Source organism: Elephantulus edwardii, unplaced genomic scaffold (genome assembly GCF_000299155.1).
Source record: "Elephantulus edwardii isolate Elephantulus edwardi_28Jun2011 unplaced genomic scaffold, EleEdw1.0 scaffold00006, whole genome shotgun sequence".
Classification (NCBI taxonomy): domain Eukaryota; kingdom Metazoa; phylum Chordata; class Mammalia; order Macroscelidea; family Macroscelididae; genus Elephantulus; species Elephantulus edwardii.
In genome coordinates this window covers 33,383,100-33,404,003 of record NW_006399756.1, presented here as the reverse complement: position 1 = coordinate 33,404,003, position 20,904 = coordinate 33,383,100, and the positions used below count along the sequence as shown (strand labels likewise).

General features: G+C 49.4%; 1 protein-coding gene across 1 annotated transcript in view; it reads right to left on the bottom strand.

Annotated features, from left to right (window-relative positions):
- Positions 1-20,904, bottom strand: part of CRTAC1 (cartilage acidic protein 1) — a 193,157-nt gene that overhangs the window by 16,950 nt on the left and 155,303 nt on the right. Inside the window, exons 6-11 of the mRNA XM_006880047.1 lie at positions 20,322-20,456; positions 16,358-16,503; positions 13,296-13,432; positions 5,550-5,632; positions 4,005-4,105; positions 3,338-3,506 (exon numbers count right to left, since the gene is read on the bottom strand). Coding sequence (XP_006880109.1) covers positions 3,338-3,506; positions 4,005-4,105; positions 5,550-5,632; positions 13,296-13,432; positions 16,358-16,503; positions 20,322-20,456 — 771 coding nt within the window. The remainder of the gene's footprint in view (positions 1-3,337; positions 3,507-4,004; positions 4,106-5,549; positions 5,633-13,295; positions 13,433-16,357; positions 16,504-20,321; positions 20,457-20,904) is intronic.

Sequence of the window (20,904 nt, the reverse complement as noted above, 5' to 3'; positions counted from 1 at the left end):
ATATCTTTCATGCACTTCCCCTCAGTGGTTACATCTTATTTAACTGTAAGTAATATAATACAGTACAACACTCAAATCAGTAGTGAACTACCCAGTAACTGCAGCTATGGGCTCCAGTGTGCCTGAAATTGTGAGGATGGTACAGGATAGGACAGGGTTCGGATCTGTTGTTCATTGGGTCACCATGGGTTGTACTTGATTTGACAGCACCTAACAACAACAACCCAAATCAGGAAATAGGACAGCTGTATAATATGTGTGTGTTGTTGTTGTATGTCATGTTTTACTATGTGTAGATTCATGAGACCACACGACAAAGCTCTCCCTCAGGCTGCCCCTTATGTGTCACATCCACTCCTCTCCTTCCCACCATCTCTAACTCCTTCAAACCACTAATCTGCTTCACATCTCTTTAGGTTTGTCATTTTAAGAAAGTTAGATATGTTTGATCATACAGTATGTTATCTTCTGAGATTAGTTCTTTCACTGCATTGGGAAAGTGTGCTGTCAGGGATCTCTCTAGAGTACTGAAGAGCAACGGCGTCAATCTGGAGACTAAGGTGTGCCTGACCCAGGTGATAGTCTTTACAATTACTTGCCATGCCTCAGAAAGCTGGACAATGACTAGGGATGATAGAAAGATAATTGATGCCTTTGAGCTGTGGAAATGGAGACAAATACGGAATATACCATGAGCTGCCAAGAGAACAAACAGATTCATCCTAGAGAAGGTGAAACCAGGCTGCTCCTTGGAGGCAAGGATTCTAAGGCTTTGTCTGACATTCTTTGGGCATGTTGCAAGGAGGGACCAACTCTTAGAGAGGGACATCATGTTTGGAAGGGTGGAGGGACAGCGCAAGAGAGGAAGACCCTCGATGAGATGGATTGATTCAGTGACTGGGGTAATGAGGGGAGGTGTGTCAGAGACAAGATTGGCACAGGATAGAGCGGGTGTCAGGGAAATTGTACAGAGGGTCGCTATGAGTCACAAGCAATTTGACAGCACATAACAAGAACAAGAAGAACAAGAACAACAACAGTGCCCCTGAGGTCTATCCAAGTTGTTTTATCAATTGTCTGTTCCATTTTTACTGCTGTGTACTATTCCATAGTATGGATGTACCACAGTTTGCTTCATTATTCATCTAGGAAGGGGAATTTTGGTTGTTTACCTTTTCTGGCTATTACAAATGAAGCTGCTATGAACAAGTGTGTCCAGGGCTTTTAATGTAGATATGTATTTCATTTGTCTGAGATTAATACCCAGGAAGGAACCTGAGTGGTACAATATTAAGTGCTCAGCTGCTTACCAAAAGGTTGGTGGTGTGAACCCACTGGCAGTTCATGGAAATAAAAGACCTAGTAATTTTGCATCTTTAAAAATTACAGTCAAGGAGAACTCCATGGGGCTGTTCTCCTCTGTCAGACTGGGTATTGGTGGTTTGGTGGTAAGGAACTGTGCTGTAAATGCAAAGGTTTGTGGTTTGAGTCCATCAGCTGCTCTGTGGGAGAAAGATGGGCAATCGGCTCCCATATGACTTGCTGCCTCTGAAAACCCTCTGGAGGGTCACCCAAGGGTCGGTTCTGAGTCCGTGGTATACAACAACAACAGGGGTCAAAATCAATTTGATGACATCTAACAAGGTATGTCACACAGCAGTCGTACATTTAGTTGTTTTGTTTTAAAGAAATTGCCAAGCTATTTTCCAGAGAGGCTGTATCATTTTTCCTTTCCATCAGCAAGCCCTAAGAAATCTACTTTCTCCATATCCTTGCTGGTATTTGATACTGTCACTATTTTCATTTCGTTTGGCTGTTCTAGAAAGCGTGTGGCGGTGGTAGCATGTCACTGTCGTTCATCATTAGGTGCTACCGAGTCGACTATGACTCATAGGAGCCCTGTGAGCAACAGACGGAAGTCTTGCCTTATCCTGTGTCACCCTCACAACTTGTGCTAGCCTCAGGGTCACTGCCGCAGCCACTGTGTCAATCCATCTAGGTAAGGTGCAGGTTCAGGGTCACTGCTGCAGTCACTGTGCCAGTCCATCTCGGTGTCTGTCTGCCTCTCTTTTTCTGACCCTCTACTTTCCCCAGAATGATGTCTCTACAACATAACCAAACTATGTGAGATGAAGTTTCACAAGGTAGCATGTTGTTGTGAACCATCAAGTCAGAACCGACTTGTAGCTGACTCTCTACTGGGTTTTCAGAAGCAGTAAATCACGTGGGAGGAGATTGCTCATCTTTCTTCTGTGAAGCAGCTAGTGGATTTGACCTGTGCACCTTCAGGTTGGCAGTACAGCTCCTTACCACTAGGCCACTAGAGCCCCAAGGTAGCACAGAATGTGACAAAGACGGCTATTTCCTTCCATGCAGATTTACAGCTTCGGAAACCCAAGGGAGAGCTGCTAGGAGGTAAATCAGCTCGATGGCAGTGGGTGGGTTTCATAAGTGTAGTGATACCTCATTAATACCACATGCCATTTTTTTCTGTTTATGTATTGTGTACATCAGTTCTTGCACACAAATTTTAAAAAGGAGTAAGATTTTTTTCCCCCATGCCCTACCCAAGAATCAATTTTTGCTCCCTTGGGGTGACATCATATCCTGTTTCCCAAGGGAAAATACCAGGGATTTGGTGAGATATTTTTAACTACCAAGCCAACTTCCAAGATGCCAGGGAAAGAGTGGATCTGAGAATTAGGATGCAGGCCCACATTTGAAGAATAAGGTTGTGGCCTTGGCCAAATGGAAGATTAAATACTCTGACTTCACAGTAGACCAAAAGACCCCCAGTGAGAGGAAATGACACGGTGACTAGAGTAATGGGCTCAAGTGTGTCGGAGGTGATGAGGATGGCACAGGATAGGACGGGGTCCGGTCTGCTGTTATTAGGGTCAGTATGAGTCATACTCGACAGCACTTAACAACGACAACAACAATAGGACTGAGACAAGAAGCAAGGCACGAACCCTGCCAGTGCTTCCTGCTCCCTTCACCTTGAGCTCCAGTACTTGGGTGGTGCAAATCATTAACGTTTAACAATTAATATGTGCAGCGGCTACCTCAAACACTGGGACGTCCTAGTCCACCCAGAGGCACCTTAGTAGAAAGGCTCACCATCAAGAACTCTATGGCATACAGCTCTACTCTTACAAGCCGGGGCCACCACGTGTCAGAGTTGACTCAGAGCAACCAGCTTTTCCAGGGATTGTGCCCAAGGACTGCTGTCAGCCTCAGGTGTCCACATAAAAGTGGTCCCCAGAAGATGCGGAAGCCCCTGAATCACTCAGCACTGTCCCCATAACAACACACTGCCCCGAGGTCCCCAACTTACCCAGGCCAAAGTGTGCCACGGGCTCCATCTCACACAGGTAGCCTGAGCCCCCGTCGATGATCCTCAGGTGGGCCCCGCTCTTCTTGGTGTAAAGCACGACCTTCGCCCCCCTGGCAAAAGCCCCAAACCGGGTCCGAGGCACCACTCGAAGCCAGTTGTTGCTGAATCCCTGTGGGAGGGGAAAGGCAGACAGTGGTCTTGGTGGGACAGGGAAGGCTGGGGAGGGTGAAGAAGAGGGGGGAAGAAGAGGGCAGAGGAAGAAGGGGCAGGTAAGGGAGACAGTGGCCAGAGGGAACAAAGGACTAGGAAGGAAGGAGGCAAAGCTGGCAGACTCAAGGTTTTGGGATGTGACAGTGGAAGAATGAGAGTGAAGGGTACGGGTTAGGGTTAGCAGGCAGGCAGCCCTGCTCGAAGATTTCCTGTGCTGCTGGGAACTTGCTTGCATAACGCTTACTCACCCACCCTCAGCAAAGGCCCACCCACTGCTGTCAAATGGGTTCTGACTCAGAAACCACTGGGTTTTGGAGGCTGTAAATCTTTACAGGAGGAGACCGCTCATCTTTCGCCCAAGGAGCAGTTGGTGGATTTGAACTGCTGACCTTTCTATTAGCAGCCTGGTACATCACACACTATGTCACTAAAGCGCCTTTCGGCCAACACAGAGTACCTGATTGCCCCGGAAGACGGACAGCGGCTGAGCCATCGACTCTCCATGGGACAAGATGAGGTCCAGCATCCCGTCTCCATCGAAGTCTGTCACCACGCCCCCTGCAACAACAGAGACATCACAGCTGCCTGTGGGCAGGAACCCCATGGGGACAGGGGGGCTCCCCGCCAGTGCAGTGCCCTCCACTCTGAGTGGGCTGTAAGGAAGGGCACACGGTTCTAGGGGTGTGGAGGAGCCTGTCTGCCTCCTTTCAACTTCTGTGTGAGCTCGGCGAGTCACTAAGTCTAGTATCTGGGCCTCAGTTTCCATGCCTGCAAAACTGCCCACTTTCTAGAATGACTGCAAGTGTGAAATGAGATGGGACCCAGGACTTCTAGATGCTGATAGAAATGCCTGGGCTTTTGGATGGTGAGAGGGGCAGAGTGGAGGGCATGGACTTCTGGTTTTTCTGTTTGAATAATAACCGTTCCTTGTTGGAGAAGAGTACTGAATACCCATGGACCGCCAAAAGAACAAACAGGTCTGTCTTGGAGAAAATGCTCCTTGGAGGCAAGGATGGTGAAATGTCACACACTCCGGGCATGTTGTTAGGAGGGGCTATTCCTTGTAAAGGGACATCATGCTTGGAATGGTGGAGGGTCAGCGAATGAGAGGAAGACCCTCAGTGAGATGGACTGACACAGTCTACGACAATGGGCAACGGGCTCAAGTAGGTCAGAAGCACGGCGGAGACGATGATGATGGTGCAGGATAACACGGGGCTCAGATCTGTTGTTCACTGGGTTGCGATGAGTTGTTCTCAACTTGACGTCACTGAGCAGCAGCAGCAGCAACAACATATTTGTCCAGGTTTTGCCAACTGATCAAATTGTTGAAGTATATGGTCCTCTTTTGGGTCTTGAAGCTTGCTGCCAGGAGGGACCAGCCCTTGGAGAGGGACGTCATGCTTGGGAGGGTGGAGGGGCAGTGCAGGAGAGGAAGACCCTCGATGAGATGGATTGATTAATGGGGGAAGGTGTGTTGGAGTTAATGAGATTGGCTCAGGATAGGCCAGCGTTCAGGGCTATCGTGCATAGGGTCACTACGAGTCTCAGTCAACTCGACAGCACATAACAATAGTCCAGAGCTGGGGAGGGCAGAGATGATCCCCATTTTATGAATGTGGAGAATAGGGCTCTGTGAATGAAGTCCCTTTTCCCAGGCTGTGAAAGAAGGCTAAGGCAGAACTGGGCTGTGTGGCTCCTGGTCCCATCACTGGGCAGAGGAGAACTACTGCCTCTCCTCTGCAGCCTCTTTGTGCCAGGGAATCAGAGAGCTTTGTCTGTGGGTCCCGGTGCCCCAGCAGGCCCAGGGATGGGAAAGGGGCCTACATATCCTCTGTTCCCTGCCTGGTAGCTCCCCAGGGTGGCAGGGATGGGAGCGAGGAGCCATCAGGGACAGACACTGGTATGGGGTTGCTGCCCCCGCCTCCACTCTTTCCCTCCCCCAGAGCATGGACAGCACTGAGGCCAGGGGAGAACAGGCCAGAGCCTCAAGATCCCTCACCTGTGCCTCGGCCCTCAGGCTCTAAGGCATCCCCGGGGTTGAGCTCCTCGATGAGGGGGTCTCCGTGCTCCCTGCGGATGACGCTGTGAGGGAACAGAGAGGCTGTGTGTTAACTCACAGCATCTTCACCAGACCCCACCAGCCCCTGGCTGCATCCACTGTCCCCAGAGCATCCCCAGGGCCTGTTGTGCCAGGCTGTCCCCTGAAAACCCATGAGCCATTCTGCTCAGATCCCGCCTGCACCCTAGCCATCCCCTTCCTGAGTTTTAATTTATGTTGGTGAATATTGATTTTCCCTTCTCTAATGGATGAATTATAGACAGCCTTGAGGCAGGGCAGTTGATGGATGGAGAAGGGGTAGGGACACAACTCCCTTCAAGTGACCTTCGCTTTTCTCCAAGTGGCCTCTGGGTTGCCTAGTTCTGGGTCCCACCTAGGGTTTAAACTCTTAACTCAAATGTCACCTCCTCCAAGCCTTCTTTGATCGTCCTGCTAGGAGCAATCCCTCCTGCCCTGCCTTTATCACGTCCGTGGCCTTTATCACGTCCTGCCTTGTGTTAAAGCTCTGTGTAAATGCATCTTATCTCCCTGGGTGGACTGCGAGCCCGTGGCAGGCTGGGCCCATGCATTATTCATTGTCGCATCTCCCACAGCATCTAACACGGCGCCTTGGCTCGCCAAAGCTCCAAGCTCACGTCTGCGGGATTCGTGGATGGCAAAAGGAGGAAAGGGGTCCCCCTGGGCTTCAGGGGTCTTGTCTGTTTTGAGCCCTGAATCCCGGTCATATTTGCTGCTGCACAAGCCCTGCATGGCAGTCCTGCCCCTCCTCCACACTGCTGAAGGCAGTGTGAGGCGCTGTTATTGGCTTCCCCTCTTCCAGTTTCCCCCCTCGCCGTCTTCTTACAAGCCCTGGATGTGGCGCAGGGTTGGGGAAGACAGAAGGGTCTGTGGGACTCTATCATGTCCTAACTCCTATGCAGGTGGCCACTGTACGCTCCCATTACAGGAAAGCTCTGGAGGGCTGGGATGTGGCCAGTGCTTTGTAGGAGCGCCTGAGCTGGAGGCCACTGAGACTGGAGGCCAGGAAGCCCCGAAGAACAGCAGGGTGTCTGCAGGGCTGAAATGATTGCCCACGAATGCCTCTCTGTCCTCAGAGAGCATCTAATCTGAGCACGTCCATGTGTGCAGCCTGGGACAGTACCCGAGTGTGTGCACACCTGCTGCCTGAGCCAGCTAATACCCACAGTCCCTTTAACCAGAGTCAAGCACACACTGTCATGCTTGGGTAGAAACACCTCTTGTTCCGGTGGCAATACAGTTACGGGAGTCATTGGGTTTCAAGGGATTAACCTAGGGAGTTCCTGGGTGGTACAAATGATTAATGCATTGACTGCCAACTGAAAGGTTAGTGGTTCAAACTCACCCAGAGGTGTCTAGGAACACAGGCCTAGTTCTATTTTATTTTTTTTTTTAAATCATGAACATCCAAAAACTTCTCCAACAGGGTAAAAAAGGGAAGCCACAGACTGGGAAAAAGTATTTGGTAATGACATGTCAGACAAAGGACTTAAATCTAGAATTTATAAAATACTTGAGCATCACAACAAGATAAAGGCAAATAATCCAATTGAAAAATGGGCCCAGGATATGAACAAACACTTCACCAAAGAAGACATTCAGATGGCCAACAAGCACATGAAGAAATGTTCAAAAGCCCTAGCTCTAAGAGAGATGCAAATCAAAACAACTATGAAATATCATCTCACCCCAGTCAGAATAGCAAAATTTAACAGAACAGCAAGCAACAAATGCTGGTGAGGTTGTGGAGAAACTGGAACACTTATTCACTGTTGGTGGGAGTGTAAAATGGTACAACCACTGTGGAAGGCTGTATGGTGCTTTCTCAAAAAGTTGCAAATAGAGATACTATTTGACCCAGGAACTCCACTACTGGGAATATATCCCAAAGAGACCATAATTGACATTCAAGCAGATGTATGCACACCCATGTTTATCGCAGCTTTGTTCACAACAGCAAGGAGTTAGAAACAACCCAGGTACCCGTCAACAAATGAATGGATAGAGAAGTTGTGGTATATTCACACAATGGAATACTACGCTGCATTGAAAAACAAGGAACTCATGCAATATTATTCAAAACGGGTGAGCCTGGAGGACATCTGAGTGAAATATCTCAGTCACAAAAGGACAAATACTGCATGATGCCAGTGCTGTAAAATGGGACTGATATCAGGGTTGGGATAAGACTGAGAAAAACTGGATAAATTATGTATACTGCACTGAAACAGATGAGGGGGAGAATAATTTAAAAGCTATGTATGATAGGGTATTATGGTTATCACACGAGTCCAAAATTAAGGTTGCATAGTGGAATGTACTTGGGGCGGTGGGAGGGGTGCGGGGGGATTGTGTACCAGGGAGGGAGTTTTTCTTTTACTTTTCAAAGAGAGGAGTGAACTGGGCAGGGAGAGAAGTGCAGTAATGAATGAATGGAATTCTAAAATATCTGTGAATATTCATTAAAATTATTAAAATTAAAAAAGATGAAATAAAAAAGACTCAATTCCCTAAAAACAAACAAAACCACAACACGTGTTAAAAACAGTGGTGCACACTTCTCCTCTGACACACATGGGGTTGCCAAGCATCAGAACCAACCTGTCAGTGGCTGGCACTGGTCTGTAAAGAACACATTCTCACACAGCAGATACCGAGTGCAGGCCACTGTGCTGGACCCAGGGATATGGCGTGCACGAGGAGGATGGGCCCAGAGTCCTCAGGGCCAGCTCCACAGGGGACCACAGTTCAGAGTTAAAGGTCAACAAGGAGAGGAGGCACAAGGGGAATGCAGAACAAGAGTGGCTCATGTGGATTTGGGTATTAAGGAAAGGCATTCCAGAAGAAGGGCTGGTGAAACAGATCAGACGATGAGTGAGTCTACATTCCTCAGATGGAGGGGCTGAGTGTGTGGGGAACTGTGGGGGTTAAGGCCCAGCTGCCAGCACTGAGAAAGGCCGGTATGTCTAGTGGTTGGATACAAAGGGGGCAGTGGAGAGTGATGAGGCTGGGATGAAAGCAAGGCCTTGTGGGGTCTCTGGGTGGCATGAATGGTAATGGGCTTTGCTGCCAACCAAAACGTTGGATGTCTGAGTCTCTCCAGAGCTGTCTTGGAGGAAGAAAGGCCTGGCAACTTACTTCTCAAAAATGAGCCACTGAAAAGCCTGGTTATCCTAATGAGTTGCTGTTGAGTTGACCCTAACTCATGGTGACCCCAAGCGTGACAGGGTAGAACTGTGCTCTATTAGGGCTCTAGGCTGATTCTTCAGAAGTAGATCACATACGCAGGGTTGCCTTGAGCCAGGACTGCCTCGATGCTGTTGTTGTTAGGTGCCATGAAGTGGATTATGACTATGAACGAAAGAACTAAACCCTGCCCTGTCCTGAGCCATCCTCATGACCTCTGTCATACTCAAGCCCATCATGGTAGTCACGGTAGAAATTCATTTGTTGAGAGTCTTCCCTTCTTTCTCTTATCCTCCACCTTTTCTAGCATGATGTCTTTTTCCTAGAACTGGCCCTTCAGTAGGAAATAGATATTGTGGGTGGTATAAAGGAGTTTGGGCTTAATCCAAAAGCCATGAGAAAAGCAGAAGAATTTTAACTAGAAGAGGGGTGTGACCAGTCAGATGTGCATACTCAGTAGCTGGCTCTTCTGGACAGGGGACAGGGGATGCACAGGTGCAGGAACAGGGGTCTACAAGGATGGGGAGATGAAGCTTAGATGTGTACGTGGGTGACATGTTCTGGTTGGCCTGGGACAGTGTCTCTTCATACTTGCTGCCCTGCTGGTATAGCTTCTGTGGTGTCAGTTTAAAAGTTTTCTTTTCTGGCCATTATATTAGTCCTTGCTGGTCTCCAGCTACCATGACTGGGGACACAGGATCTTGCAAATCAGCAACACCTGTAGGACTAGTATAATAGAGTGTGAGCTTTCCACACTGTAGAGTAAGACTCAGGTGACCACAGTGGTGGAAAGAGGACAGAATGTATGTAGCACTGCTTTGGAGAGACTGTGGCAAGGTGTAACCTGAGGCTTCTTGCATTTATGCTGGCCACAGTTAAAGGTTTTACTTGCCGGATGACTGAAGAAGCTGATTTATAAGTGCTCTAAGGTAAATCTTGCTGGATGATTTGGATTTGTGCTACTAAATTGGAATCAGGACTTTTACTAAAATAATTTTATTTTGTTGTTAATCCATCTTGGGACTACTGGACTAAACCTGAACTTGCATTGGGTTATATTCTTTGCATCCCTGACTCTTCAAACTATTTCTGTAATAAACCCCACTCTTGGTACCACAATTGTGAGTAAAGTCTGTGAATCAACAATGAGTATCAGACTCAAATGATTGGTAGAAGGAGATGCAGGAGTATGGGTGTGTGTGTGGCATGTCTGACCAAGCAGCTATCTATTTTCTACTACAGATATTATTGATGGGAACAGTTCCTCTTTGCAAAAAGTGTAAAAGTCAGACTCGGTTACCCTGAGCATCAGCTCTTTTCATAATATTCCACTCTTTCCCTCTCCTGAGTGTCCTAGTTTGAGTGAGGAATTCTCTGGTTACCCTAACTAGTTGCTGTTGAGGTGACCCCAACTCATGGTGACCCCAAGTAGGACAGAGAATAACTGTGCTCCATTAGGGGTTCTGGGCTCATTCTTCAGAAACAGATTTCCAATATCTTTTTGGTGAGATGGTTCTGGGTGGACTTGAAGCTCCAAGCTCTGGGCTAATAGCTTAATGTCACCTGTTAGCACAATCCTGGGATTCCTTGGCTTCCCTAGGTGTCATTAAAAATAAGCAGACACAAGTATAGGGTTGATCCCAGTGTTTGACATGTCCCAGGGGAAGGAGGTTCATTTCTAGGGTGAACCTTGGGTAGGACAGATGGGGCTCCAGGTTTGTAGATGAATGGCAGCTCTAACTGTGGCCACTCTCATACATTCCACTGAGTGCTCAGGACCCAGCCATCTGCCACAGGGATTTGGGACACAGGCATGTACTGGGGAAGTGGCTTTGGTGCCACTGTGCACAGATCAACACATGAACCACGTGGTGAACTTGTCCTCCGTCCAGCTCACATGAAGGGGGCCAGAGGCTATAAATAGGCCCACTCCAGGAACGGAGGGCAAGCTCTGAGCACAAGGAGGCTGGGCGGTACCTGGGCACTCAGGCCACAGAGGCAAGAGCACTACACTCTTTGGTGCTTGGGGTCCTGGGGAGTGACACTTTATTAGCCAGAGAAGGAAAGCAGTGTCTCTGTTAACGAGCAATTGATCTTCCACAATTAATCTGGAAGTTGTGAATAAGCTTTTTGCAAGGTACCTAATTAGTAAATCTGGTGCCTTCAGGGGGTGATTACATTCAGTCAGGATTGATGCTTTGTTAATAATTATATTTTAAAACAAGCATAGTCACAGCTCTTGCTGTTTATTAATAGTTGGGACCCTCCTGGGGAAGAGGTGAGGCCCTCCTGGGGGAAGAGCAGGTAAGCAGGTCCATTTCCTGGATCCCGAGTGCCTGCCTCTCCTCCTCTCCCACCTGGGCTGAACCTGGGACAGGAAACCTTAGTGACCTGCGCTCTGAGGTTTGAGCCACACCATTGAGGGATAGTCTTGTTCAGGACCCTGGGGCTGGACCCTGTGATTCTGCATTTGGCATAAGCACTCCAGGTAATTCTGATGTCTGGTCTCTGAACCTCTTTAAAGAAGTGTTGCCTCAGAAAACCCTGATCTTCTTCCTGGAATGAAATACTTAGATGATTGCTGATCCCTTCCATTTCTAGAACTCTCTTTTCCTGCATATCACTACATCGTCTCATCCAGCTTTCCCCAAAGGAAGTGTGGCAGAACACCAATCTCAAGAGGCAATCTTTGAAAGAAATGAACTGTGGTCCAATCCACCTGCAGTATTCTATCCACCTTTTAGAAAGTGAAAAATACAGTCATGTGCTATTTAACATCCATGACATGTCCTATGAGACAGAACAATGTGATCTGAATTTTGCCCAAATATGCCTGAATCTCAAGCAGTATCATCCACTGATTTTCCACTTTCATTTCCAAATCGGTACTTCTCCTTTGCCTCTTGCTGTTGCTGTCACTAGTGTTGGTTTATCTGTTTTTAGGGGGCCAGGATGCACCTCATTTAATGAAAACAGAGATAACACGACAGCATTCAAAGATGTACAATATGGGAGATTAGATGCTGTTGCCTAGGAGTGAGAGTGTGTATCTATATCCAGTAAACTGTCATCTGTAAGTTGAGAAAGTCCACAGAAAGATAACAATAGAGAAACTGCGGTACAGTACATACATACATGAGCCAGTAATATATGCATTCATTATGACTGTTGTTGTTGCTATGTGCCATCGAGTCGCTTGCGACTCATAGCGACCCTATGTACAAGAGCTCTAAACGCTGTTCTATCCTGTGCCAATCTAGCCATCTCAAACACACTTATTCCCACCACTCCAGTCACAGAATCGATCCATCTCACCAAAGGTCTTCCTCTCCTTCGCCTCCCCTCCACTCTGCCAAACATGATGTCCCTCTCCAAGGACCAGTACCTCCTTGCAACATGCCCAAAATATGTCAGATGAAGCTTCAGAATCCTTGACTCCAGGAAACACTCTGGTTTCACTCTCTCCAGGACAAACCTGTTTGTTCTCCTAGCAGTCCATGGTATATTCAACACTCTTCTCCAGCACCACAGCTCAAAGGCATCAATCCTCTTTCTATCAACCCTATTCACTGTCTAACTTTCTGATGCATAGCACATAATTGCGAAGACTATAGCCCGGATCAGGCACACCTTAGTCTCCAGCCTGACATCACTGCTCTTCAGTACTCTTGAGAGGTCCCTCACAGCTGACTTTCCCAATGCAATTCGTCTCCTGATTTCCTGGCTGCTGTTACCAAGAGTGTTGACTGTGGAGCCAAGTAAATTAAAACTGTTAGCTATCTCAATCTCTTCACCATCCATGCTGATGCTGCCAACTGGCCCAGTGGTTAGAATCTTTGTTCATTATGACTATTAAGGCATATATATTCAGGTTATGTATGTATAGTACTGTTAAACTCCTGGCATTGTAGTCATTTTGTATATAAGATCATGTTGCCAGGAAAGTGGTATAATTGCTAGATTTCTGTAGTCTAATCAGGAATTCTGACTTTATTACATGGGTAACACTGTAAGACCACGGAGGTTCGTACATGTGTAACATGGACACATGTACACAAGACTACGGACATATGCCTATTTGATCAGATGCTGGCTGAACAGACATTGTTCAGTGCATGACTGTATACGTGGGTGTTTTAAAAGCTCTGTACAGTAAAGAAATCTGTTTAATTTTGCTCAACTTGGGGCATCCAAACATATTTGCCACTGTAACCATCTGTGGTGTGGGTTTATGCTCTATGGATTCACTGTGGGCCCTGTTTTCCTGCCTGTCTCCCAGGTTCTTGTCCAAGACTCTCTGTCCCCTGCTCCCCCGTTTCTTGGTTGCTCCTCCCTGTCCTTCTCTGCCTCCATCAGGGGATCCCTCCACCTCCACACTGACTCCATGGTCCTTGGAATCCTGTCCTTTGAATTCCTGTAGTCCCCTCCCGGACCCTCCCCAACTGCCTATGTGCACAGCACAAGCCTGGCAGGTGCATCTACCGGAAGAGGCGGTTGGCCGAGGAGCTGCGGTAGGCGATGTTGTTGAAGAAGATCTCCAGCTCCTGGTCATTGTCGAAGTCAGCGGCGATGACCGTGCGGACCGGGGAGGGCATGGAGAACTTGGGGGAGGCGATGTCCTGGCAGGAGAGAGGGCTGCCGGTTAGCGGACTGATGCAGAGGAGAGTGGAGAAGTCAAGAGATCAAGTCCCCTTACTGGGGACTGGTTTGCACTGAAAGAGAAAACTTCGCACCCACCCAACACTTTCTGTCTCAGCTCCCTGGCAAGAGGCTGGGGTGGCTGTGTTTGGGACCAAACACACCTTAGGGAAACAAAAAGGTAAATGTTAACTGTCACAAGCCACACTGTGAAGCTCTTAGATCTTCACCATTCATGATCACTTAACCTATTAGTTTGTGAAGTAGGGTGTACGTTGCAGTTAGGTGCCGTGGAGTCAAGTATGACTCTTGGAGACCCTGTGAACAACAGATCTATGCATGCTCGCCACTTCCGGCACACATGTGCCCACTGCTGCAGTCACTGTGTCAATCCTTCTCATCCTCTCCTCCCATTAAAAGTAGGCTAACGGAGTCCTGGGAGAAGGTAGAGGATTGCCCACAGTCACAGCGAGAAGCCAGGCAGGGCACAGGTACTACGCATTTGACTTGAGGCTGCTCCGCTGGTTAGCTGTGTGGTCTTGGGCCACTATTCAGCTCCTCGAATCTCACACTGCTCATCAGGAACACGGAGATAATAACAGGCTGTGAGGACTGCACAGGGTGATGTATGTAAGACTCTGGGCACCGATGGAGCTCAGCAGCTCTCTAACCAGAGCAATCGGGAAGTCTAGGAGGTGACCGTGGCTGCCTCTGGCTGTGGCTTTTGCTGCCTCTGTGAACTTATGCAGGTTTTTCGCTTTTTGTGTGTTTTTTTTTTGCTTAGTTTTTTTTTTAGCCATTTTATTCTTTGAGACGTTTGCTTTTGGAGGTTGCAATATCAGATACACCTGCCCAGGTGACCCAGAATAGCCCAGGTGGGACCTCAGAGTGCTGATAGAGCAAAGGGCCCCAGGTGTGCATCCTCTTGGAAAATCGGAGGAGTGGTTCAGGGTGACCTTCCTGACAATGTCCCCATTATAGGTGGGCTTGTCCCTTAAAGACCCCGAAAGTCTATCTAAATCCTATGCCCCTGTGTGGAGGACAGAGACAGGCACACTAGTGTATCTGGGCGTGCCGCCTTGTCCCTTGGCCTGAGGCTACTCCTGGCCTCCTGTTGCAGGGATAGGCTGGCCTGGGACAGCTGGCAGGCTGCCTGTTCTGGGCGGCCAGGGAGAGGTTGTCCCAATCAGCACAGCAATGAGGCTGATTAACAGCCTGGCCAGTTGACCAGGCTGTGCAGGGCCTTAAGAGCTGAGAGACAAAAGAGACCTCAGGATCACTAGCTCGTTATTGTTCTATCGATCCTATAAAAATGGAAACCTTCAGAGACCCCTGGGGTCAGCCCACTGGACACCCGGGCTTCAGAGATAACGTACACACAGCACTTAGCACAGTTCCTGGCACACAGAAAGCACTTGATAAACGAAGAGCTTATGATTCTGGTTATTGCTCCTGTGAGCTCTGAGAGAGGATGCCAGGGGGTTCACGGTTTCAGCCACGTTGGCCCTATTGACATTTGGGGCCGGATACGAGTCTGTGATGTGGGGAGCAGCCTGTGCTCGGTAGGACATTGAACAGCATCCCTGGTCTCCCCCTACTAGATGTAGAACCCCTACTGCAGTGTGACAAACAAATACATCTTCAGACTTTATAAATACTCCCTGGGGTGTGTGTGTATATGTGTGTGTGTGGGATGCAAAATCACTGCTGGCTGAGAAACACTAGGTTAAAATTAAATGGTTAGAATCATTCAGGACCCTAAGATACACTGTCCTGAACATGCCCTCTCCCCCTCCAGGGAAAGGGCTGGCATGCTGGGGCTGAGCACCTCAAACAGCCATCTATAGGAGGAAGCCACAGTGGTGGCCTCTCTCTGGCCATACAGACCAAAGAGCAGAGGGTGGACTTCTCCACTTCACTCGTGATTTCTGCAAAACTTCAGCACCTCTAGAAGGAGTCAGAAACAATCTAAGTGCGCATCAACAAATTAATGGATAGAGAAGCTGTGGTATATTTACATAATGGAATACTACGCTGCTTTGAAAAACAAGGAACTCATGCAATAGTATTCAAAATGGGTGACCCTGGAGAACATTTTGCTGAGTAAAAAAATCTCAGTCACAAAGGGACAAATATTATATGGTGCCACTGTTATAGAATGAGGCTGACATTGGGGTGGGGGTAAGACTGAGAAAAACTGTATAAAATATGTTTACTGCATTGAAAAAAAAAGAATAGTTGCCTAATATATATACAAAATAAATTTAAAAAAAAACACACCAAACACTTCAGCACCTCTAGAAGAACATGAGGTCAGCAGAAAGCCCCATAAATGCATACTCCCCAGGCTGGTGGCACCTCCATTATGGCCACCAAACAGCCCTGGACTCTTGTATCACAGCCCACAGAGAGCTCAGGGAGGGGGTATGGTGAGTGGGAATCGGAGGTCAAAGAACCTTGCTGTCTGAAATCAAACAGCAGATTTCAAGAACAGCTTTGGGGAGCTCCATGGCCTCAACTTCCACTGCTCTCCTCGTAACGTGCCCTTGGTCTGGATGTCAATTTGGAAAGCTCAGGCCAGGGAGACACGCTAGGTTTTCCAGAAGCCACCAGCAAAGATGCCCTTGGCCCAGGCCTCCCAAGGGCTCCTCCGCCTGCTCCCGCCCACCGCTGGGAAGGCCCTTCCTCCCTGGTTTACCAGATCCTCTGATCCACGCACTGGAGTCTTACAGCCACCTCTCATGCATCACCTTCCCTGTCACAAGCCTGCTACCTGCCCTGGGCTCTGGGGAGCCACACCCCACTTCTCAGCCTGTGGAAGGTATAGGCTGCAGCTTCTGAGATGGAAGGTCAGAGGTGGAGCAGCAAGGCACGGGAAGGGCAGGAAGCGGGGCGAGGCTCCTCACCCGAAACCGGACCTTCCCGTGGGCGCTCGTCTGCAGGTAGAGGCGGTGAGGGCCGTTCCAGTTGCCGTAGACAATGTCCACCTTGCCATCGCGGTTGAAGTCGGCCAGGGCGACACCTCGCCCGTGCTGGTGGGGGTCATCCACCCCTGTGGATGAGACAGAAGGGGCCCTCAGGATACCATCCCCTACCTGCTCGGCCAATGGTCACCTCGCTTAAGCACCATGAAGAGCAGCAATGGAGGGTGACCCTTCCCTGTCCCTGCCCTCTGAGGGGCAGACCAGGGCGATGTGGCCATAGCCCTAAGATTTCTCCACAGGGTAGAAAGGAGAGTGGCCATTGGTCTGGTCACAAAGGGGACCAGTGACGGGGCTTCCAAGTGGTCCGCCCAGCAAGCACACTGTTTTTGCTTGATTGTGACGTAGCTTGGGTGGGAGGAGGAAGCTGGTGGGAATTTGGGAGTGCCATCCACTTCACAACAGGCCTCCGGAAACTACGAGCTTTGATAAATGTCGATAGTTGTAGAGGGGCTTCAGGCCTTTGTTCATAGGGTTACTATGAGTCGTGTTCGACTCTAAGGCAATCAAAAACAACAAAATCCTTTTTTAGTCACTCTCATCTGCTATGAGGGAGCTATTCATTGCAAATTGTTGTTGTTGTGTGCCAGAACACAGATTCAGAGTCAGAACTGACTCATAGTTGACCCTCCAGTGGCTTTTCAGAGGCAATATAATTACACAGGAGATTGTCCATTCTTCTCCCATAGAGCAGCTAGTGGATTCGAACCATGTGTCTTTAAGATTGCAGCACAGCTTCTTACCACTCAGCCACCAGAGCTCTCTCCCTATTCACTGGGTAGTAAAATGTTTTTGTTTCAATTCGAGCTTCTTGTAGCCCAGTGGCAAGAAGCTGCTCTGCAATCCTCCTAAAGGCACGTAGTTTGAATCCACCAGCTGCTCCACAGGAGAATGGGCAATCCCCTCCCATGTGATTAACCACCTCTGAAAACCCACCGGAGGGTCGCTATGGGTTGGTTCTGACTACGGTACTCAACAACAGTGCTCTTGAGACACGTTTAAATTCCTGACTGGGCACCCGGGGTCCAGTCTGATCTCCCCACCCAGTTCTTCATCTCATCCCCAATCCACCTGCCCCTGGCACTCACTCTGGTCACCCTATGTCCCTTCCATCACTTTCCCCCCTTCCTTTGCTAAAGGAGGGCTCTCTATAGCTCTTGCACCTGCACTCTGTTAAAATGTTACCTCCCCGGGAGAACTTTTCCATTCAGACAGCCCCACCCACCCAGGAACCTCCTATTCTTTCCTTCACAGACTTTTTCCCAACCTGCAATTACGCCCCTCTGTGTTTTCCATGTCTCCAGCCCACCTTCCCATCAGGCCTTATGTTCACAGGGTTAGGGCCAGTCTGTCTGTTCACCTGCATTCACGCGGCTACTATCTCAGGACCTGCTGTCAGCTCACCATTCTCACTAAATACTCGCTGAATGAATGAACAGACACAAATAATTTGACAGAAGCAAACTGGGGACATTGGTGACAGCAGAGGAGACAGTGCAGCCGTGACAGAAAAGCCAGCAGTGTGCCTCACGAGGCATGGAAGGAAGCTTGTATGACAGAGGCAACAGGCTTATGCCATCCCAGCACCTGGAGTGTCCCTGGACTGGGCTCATTCGGGGGTGGGAGTGGGTGATGGCCTGACCCTCTGGCTTCCCCACCCCTGCAGACAAGCTCTCTCAGGGCCACCACTGGGCTGACTCTGGCTCTGAATGTCCTTACTCCTTCCTGACTCTTTCGGAGGACAAAGTGCTTTTTGGTCCTCAGGTCCTCAAGAACTGCTGAGTGATGCTGTTAGGTGACACTGAATTGACTATGGCTCATAGCGACCCTATGAAGGCGAGATCTGAACCTCGTCTTATCCTGCCCATCCAACCTCACCACCTCTGTGTCAGTCCATCTTGTTAAGGGTCTTCTCTTGCTCCAACCCTCCACCTTTCCTAGCATGCTATCTTTTTGATAGGATAATATACTAAGGAGTGGGGACACAGATGCTAGGGCACAGGGAATTGGCACCAGCTGCAAACATGGATGTATTTAGCATAGGAGCCAGAAGGCAGATCTGGGTCCTGAAAGAGCCTTAGAAGCTGAGAATTGTCCAGGAGAAAGTAAGCCTCCGAGGGCACCTGGCAGAGAAGAGGGAGTGTGACTGGGGCTGGAGAAGGAGGGTTTCCAAAGCAGTGGGGTAGCTCCAATCCGAGGGTCAACACCCCATCCATTCTTGGCCCGACTCCCCAGGCCAAATGTCGGCGGCTTTCTGTGCTGGCCCATTTCTCTCCTATCTATGAGGCACCTTGACAAGAAGCTGGTTCCCTTTCTCAGGAATAATCTGTGCCAGGCTGCATTTCACAGCAGCATCTGTTTGGGTGATGAATGCCCCCTTGACATGTCTTGTTAAACCTCTGCAATCATTCTGACTTTCAATTACGGGCCTAGCACCTTTCCTCTGCTCCTGCGTGGTACCTTCTCCTGCTCCCACTTGTTCACTCGCCTCCACTTCCATCTCCTTAACACCTTATCAAATCCTTGAGGTTTCTTAAGTTGTCTCCTCCCCCTGACCCCCTGCTTTGGTCTGGGGTTTTGGCCCCCACCCCCAGCAATGAGAAAACTTGCTGCCAGAGTACAGCGCTAGGAAGGGTGAGCTGGGTGGGAGGACAGAGGAGGAAGAGGGTGAGGAAAGGATTGGGAGCCGGCTGGTGCCTGGCTGGGGGAGTGACCACTCTTATCTCAAAGAGCATGGCTTGGCATATGCTTAGGGATTTGATGCTACCTGTCAGCACGAACTTCTAAGACCTTAATCTCTGTGTCCAACTCCCTACTCATTGCTTCTGGAGCTGAGAGCTCCTCCCAACGGCTCCAAATCAAACGTCCCACTCATTGGCGAGATGGGGAGGGCACAGTTAGGGAGATGTGGCTGGAGGGCAGCCTGACAGGTATTTTGATTGCACTTGTACACTTTATTAAGTTCACTGAGCAAAATCACTGAGTCCTAAGCATGTGCTGAGAATGAACAGGCATTCCCGTGGAACTCATGGGGGAAGTCGTCGTGCTATAGAGAAGCCTGAGCACGACACATGCCAGGGGCAGTGGGAACAAAGGAAAGGAGGAAGTCCAGGCTCAGCCAGGCACAAAAGACGACTCAGGAGAGCCTGTGGAGAGGTGAAATCAGGCTGAGTGTTGAAGGCTGAACAGAAGTTCTACAGCTAGAAGATGCAGAAGGGCTGGCAGGTGCAAAGGTCCTGCGGTAGATGAGAGATGAGTACAAAGGGAGAAGGGGGTGGTACAGTGTGGAGCCTGGAGGCATCATCACGCACGGATTTTATCCTATTTATTATAGATCTTTGTTTGTAGGCCTGTCTCCCCTTCCAGAACACTGGTGCTGGTGTGTGTGTGTGTGTGTGTGTGTGTGTGTGTGTGTGTGGGGTGAGGGGTGTCCTGGCCTCGTTCAGGCCAGCATCTTCAGCTCCAAATAGCAGTCCAGCACTTAGCAGAGGCTCAATAAATGGTTATTGGATTGAACGGAATGTTTAAGATAAATGCGGGAGGAGGCCGAGCTGGGGAGAGGGAGCTTGGAGGGGAAATTGTTGCTGAGGTAGAGTAGGGAGGGCTCGGAGGGACACAGTCCAGCTCGAATTGCTGGAACATGCCCTGTGGTCGGGAATTGCGGGCCCTCCCTCCCTGACCCTCCAGCCTCCCCCAGCAAATGTCCCCTGTAGCCTGGTTAGAGTCACAGGAGAAGTGAACTCAGGAGACAAATGGAGCTTCTCTATGTGGTGCAATGACGTGTCCATTCTCCCTTAGACCTGGGTGTCCCTGCTAGGGGTGTGACATGGCGAGTGAGTGGGGCACGGGGTGGGGGGAGACCCCAGGCAGTGGCTGTGTGTCTACTCACCAGCACTGGCTGCAGCGTCCACGAAGGTGCCATTGCCCCGGTTGTGGAAGAGGAAGTTGGGTCCATTCTCGTTGTCACAGAAGATATCTGAGGCACTGCTGCTGAGAATGGGGCCCACGCTGACGCCCCGGCCCCCTAGGAGAAGACATGGACTCACCGTGAAGGTAGAAGCAAAGCGCTGGCCCATCTGGGGGGACGGGAAAGCTGCTGAAGCAGCATTGGAGACATTTCCAAAGAGCCTGAGGGTGAACTCCGACTTTGCTGAGGCTCCCCGGAGCCACAGCGTGGACCCACAGCCTCTGTAAACTTGCACAGGGTGATGGTGAGGCGGGCGGGGAGCAAACCAAATCACCCTGCGCCCCAGGAATGTTTCTGTGGTTCCACACACCAGCGTTCAGTGCACCACACAGACGCCGTCTATCCCCTTCCAAGAAAAGTGCCCGAATTACAGCAATCCTCAGTTCCTTCTCCCCACCCCCAAGACCATTTTGTTACATCACGGATTCCTTGACACACTATCTATCCCAACACACTCTGAGTGAGTCAAAACCAATGGGTGTGTTCCTTTTTTCTGAGGATCTAC